Below are 4,909 nucleotides of genomic sequence, written 5' to 3' on the forward strand. Positions count from 1 at the left end.
ACCCCCTCTTCCATCCAATCTAAACTCAGTGATTATGTCCAACAGAGCTCATTACTGTCAAATCAAAGGGCCCCTTAGAGGAGTCACTCATTGGTAATTACCCCATTATTCAGCCAACATGTGGGGGCTTGGCCTGCAAACTGCTCTGTGAATACAGCCCAGACAAGTAGAACTGGAACTCGAGGTTCCCCTACTGGTGCTATGGGGTAGACAGTGATTCACGATGTGACAATATTTGTTTATATTTGTAAGGCATGATACATGTGGTCCCTGTATTTTTTTGTTATTCGTTATTCACTGTGTATTTATTCCTCATGTCACTATATATGCAGTACCAGTCAAATGTTTGGACACACCTACTCATTCCAGGGTTGTTCTTTATTTTTTATAATTTTCTACATTGTAGAATAATAGTGAAGATGTCAAAACTATGAAATAACACGTTAAACAAATCAAAATATATTTTATATTTGAGATTCCTCCAAGTAGCCACCCTTTGCCTTGATGACAGCTTTGCACGATCTTGGCATTCTCTCAACCAGCTTCATGAGGTAGTCACCTGGAATGCAATGTCTTTCCTTCTTAATGCGTTTGAGCCATCAGTTGTGTTGTGACAAGGTAGGGGTGGTATACAGAAGATATCCCTTTTGGTAAAAGACCAAGTCCATATTGTAGCAAGAACAGCTCAAATAAGCAAAGAGAAATGACAGTCTATCATTACTTTAAGACATGAAGGTCAGTCAATCCAGAACATTTCAAGAACTTTTAAAGTTTCTTCAAGTGCAGTCGCAAGAACCATCAAGCGCTATGAGGAAACTGGCTCTCATGAGGAACGCCACAGGAATTAGATTTTTTTAAATTTAACCTTTATTTAACTAGGCAAGCCAGTTAAGAATAAATTGTTATTTACAATGACKGCCTACCCCAGCCAAACCTTAAACCAGACGACACTGGCCAATTGTGCACCGCTCCCCTGTGGGACTCCCAATCACAGCCTGTTGTGATACAGCCTGGAATTGAACCAGGTTCTGTAGTGGCACCCCTAGCACTGAGTGCTTTAGACCGCTGTGCCACTCGGGAGCCCAGAGTTACCTCTGCTGCTGCAAAGGATAAATTATTTAGAGTTAACTTTACCTCAGATTGCAGCCCAAATAAATGCTTAACAGAGTTCAAGTAACAGACGCATCTCGAAATCAACTGTTCAGAGGAGACTGCGCAAATCAGGCCTTATTCTACAATGTAGAAAATAGTCAAAATAAAGAAAAACCCTTGAATGAGTAGGTGTGTCCAAACTGTTGACTGGTACTGTATATATATGTTTTTATTTATTTTTACTCTGCATTGTTGGAAAAGGACAAGTAATTAAGCATTTCACTGTTAGTCTACACCTGTTGTTTACGAAGCAAGTGACAAACAAAATATTTGATGTAATAATCTCTAGACACCTTAAGTACTACACTTTTTTTCAAACCTCTGCATGGAATATACGTTCGCAGGAGAAATGTTTTTTCCTTATCGTTCAGATCTGTATATTGGTTTTGATTGAATAGGGTCTAGTGTTTGGTCCAGTGCTGTAAACCAAGAGGAAGACATTCATAGCAGCGCTGCAGCCCTCTGGACATCCTTATCACTGAAATAACAGGATGATGTTGAAATCCTATACTCTCTGAATAAACTAATGTGAAAGTTCACATGTGCAGAATGAATGAAGCATTAACACACCATAACGATTAATCATGAATTTCCTCAAAGACAGAACTTTGTGTGTTACTTCAAACAGGACCAAAGTTAAAGAGAATACACATACCCCTATTCCGTGAGATACAATTCTACATAAAGATCAACAAGGAGATCCATTTCATAGATCATATTTCTTTAATACAGTAGTTAGTTACACAGATGTCAAAAACATATATGCAATACAATAAAAAATTCATAAAGTTCCCTTTCCTCCCCGGCACCAGAGGGCACTGTAAAGCCCCCACCCACTTCCCTGACAACATTTGTCAGCTGCCATCTGCCTGTCTGCCCCTGTCTCCTCCTCAAACTCTGTAATTAAGCTGCAACACCTTTCCTCCTCTTACAACCCCCCTCCTCTGCCCAGTCTCCTACCTTCACAAACAACAACCTGAAGAAGATATGGTCTCTTTGCAAACACATTTCCCCCTATTTTACATTTCATTCATTTAACAAGTGCTTGTAATAAAACAAAATATCAACACATCTGAAACAGCAAAAGTATGAAAATACTGTACATTTGTGATTTACCCAGTGTAAACAGGTTTGCATGTGATATACATAACAACAACAGAAATAAACCCTCTATGACCGTCTGTCTTTTTGTTCAGGGTTCTGGTCCCTCATACAGTAAAGAATAACAGTTGAAAGGGAGAAGAGGAAAAATAGAGTCCGTCTGAAAAGTATATTTACCTTTCTGATACGTTGTGGGGAAAAAAGCAGCTATATGGAGCTCAGCCAACTCTCGCCAGCTTCAGAGTCCAGTCCAGGGGTTAGAGGGAACCGCTGTAGGGCTGAGGACTCCCTGGGCTTCTCCCCTACCCACTGATGCACCCGTTGGGTTGAACATGAGTGAGAAATGTACATATACGCAAGAATGAAAACATACTGTATATGCAAACCCATGTTCCGGAAAACAAAGTCCATTCATCTGATATGGTTCATTGTCTGTTACGCCTTAAAAGCATTTGAATAACGGACACCAAAAAACTGTGTGTTTACCAGTCATTGTTCCTGTGGTGGCAGCAGGGAACCAGCCAGCAGTCCCACTCCACCTATCCCTSCCCTCTCTTTACACTTTGGTGGCCAGAGACTGTATCTCTGACTTCTGTGTCTGGGCGCTGAGCGTGGAGGACATGGAGCTCATCTGTCCATGCATGGCCTTCTTCAGGTTGAGCAGGCACAGGCACTGGGAGCGGAAGCGCAGGTCGAAGAAGGCGTACAGGAAGGGGTTGAGGCAGCTGTTAACGTAAGCCAGGCAGGTAGCATAAGGATGGGCCACCAGGAGGAAGCGCTCAAACCCACAGGAGCTGGGAGACAGGTTCAGGTACGAGAGTGCGTCCATGCTCTTCAGCAAGTGGAATGGGGTCCAGCAGATGGCAAATACAACCACCAGGGTGGTGATGATCTTCAGCAGACGACGCTTCTTCTGGTCCTCCTTGCGCAGGTTGTTAAAGTGACGCGTGACGGTGCAGCCGATAAAGCAGTAGAAGATGGTCATGGCCAGGAAAGGCAGGAGGAAGCCCAGGGCAGAGGACGACAGGCTGAGTCCTGCGATCCACAGGGACTCATGCCTCTCGTTTAGGGTGACCAGGCTGAAGTCCATGGCACAGGTGGTGCGATTGCTGTTGATGTCGTCCACGGTGGTGCGGAACAGCAAAGTGGGCACAGCCAGCAGGCCTGAGAGGAGCCAGATGGCCCCTAGGGAGGCCAGCATTGTGCCCCGCGACCGCAGCCGGCTGCTGGACAGAGAGTGGACGATAGCCAGGTAACGGTCAAAGCTCAGGCAGGTGAGGCAGAAGACACTGGCRTACATGTTGACCAGCACCACGTAGCTGCTGATCTTACACAGGGCCACACCAAAGGGCCAGTGGTAGCCCAGTGCTGTGTACACCGCCCAGAGGGGCAGAGTGATCACAAAGGTGAGGTCAGCCAGGGCCAGGTTGCCTATGTAGACATCTGCTGCTCGGCGCTTGGACTTGGACCTCCAGACGGTGAAGATTACCACTCCATTCCCAGACAGGCCCAGGATGAAGATGAGCATGTAGAGGACAGGGATGAGGGAGTAGGACGGCTCCCACTCAGAGTAGTCACACATAGTTTCGTTGTCACCATAATCATAATCATAGGTATCTCTATACTCCACAGTGGGATCCATGTTCCAAGTCATGAGTATGAAATGGAAAATAATTTCAAACTTTTAAAATCCTTTCTGTACAGTCCAGAGCTGGTTCAGTAAAATTCAAACAAACCAAATGTCAACACTGAAAACTAGAGAAAAAGTCACGTTTAAGGAATGGTGAGTCCCTATCAGTCACTGGAGGAGAGCACAGGCAGTATGAGTGAGTGGTGCAATGCTGCTTGGCTTTTTAAACTCGGTGCTCCACACCCCTAGTTCCCTCCCTCCCAGGACGAATCCCCCTCCCCCATTAAACACTTAGCCCTGCACCCCCTCCTCTCACCTCTCTCTAGAGCAGCACACACCAGCCTTTATCCAGTTGTGATGCATCATGAAGCATGTCTTGCTTTATTCATAGCATTTGAAAATGGAATGGTAAAATATAATCTTCAATTGTCTCCCTAAAAAGTGATCTATTTTGAAATATTCTTGAAAATGTTATTGTAAAGAATTTTCATCACTTTCAGTTACGTTCATTGATGCTGAATAACCTTTCATTTTCAAAATAGTGACAATAAGCTCATAGAGAAAAGTGTTACATCCAATGTAAATGTTTTTTTAAATAAATAAATAAATATTTTTGGTGAACCATTTTCATAAATATATATAYATGTTTGGTGCACCATGCTGCCTCTGTTTTAAATTCAACAATAAATCAAACACACCTTTTCAAAGATTTTCAATTGATTTTGAGAACTATTGCTCAATCTTAAGGGTTCATGGCATGTCTGGACAGGCAAGTTTTGTAATTCACAGATTAACTACTAAATTACAATGTCAATGCCTCAATGCTAAAAGTAAATGCCTGGAGATTTCCCAACCTGATGGTCTTGTCACTTACATTTGGTTCTCAAAATGCTCTATTTAAAATGTAATAAAGTGTAACAATTTAGAAATAGGGTAATTAAAATATGACAATAATAAGGAATACTATTCAGCTGCCAATGCAACATGCAGATCTTCGGTGTGTCTGGATAAAAACATCAAGTGGTA

General features: G+C 43.0%; 1 protein-coding gene across 1 annotated transcript; it reads right to left on the bottom strand.

The window, feature by feature from the left end:
- Positions 1–359: 359 nt before the first annotated feature.
- Positions 360–4,071, bottom strand: LOC111975059 (apelin receptor A-like). Its single transcript, XM_024003223.2, has one exon. The coding sequence runs from the start codon at positions 3,905–3,907 to the stop codon at positions 2,810–2,812; it is 1,098 nt and encodes a 365-aa protein (XP_023858991.1). The 5' UTR covers positions 3,908–4,071; the 3' UTR covers positions 360–2,809.
- Positions 4,072–4,909: the final 838 nt, after the last annotated feature.

The sequence above is a fragment of the Salvelinus sp. IW2-2015 genome, linkage group LG15 (genome assembly GCF_002910315.2).
Source record: "Salvelinus sp. IW2-2015 linkage group LG15, ASM291031v2, whole genome shotgun sequence".
Lineage (NCBI taxonomy): Eukaryota > Metazoa > Chordata > Actinopteri > Salmoniformes > Salmonidae > Salvelinus > Salvelinus sp. IW2-2015.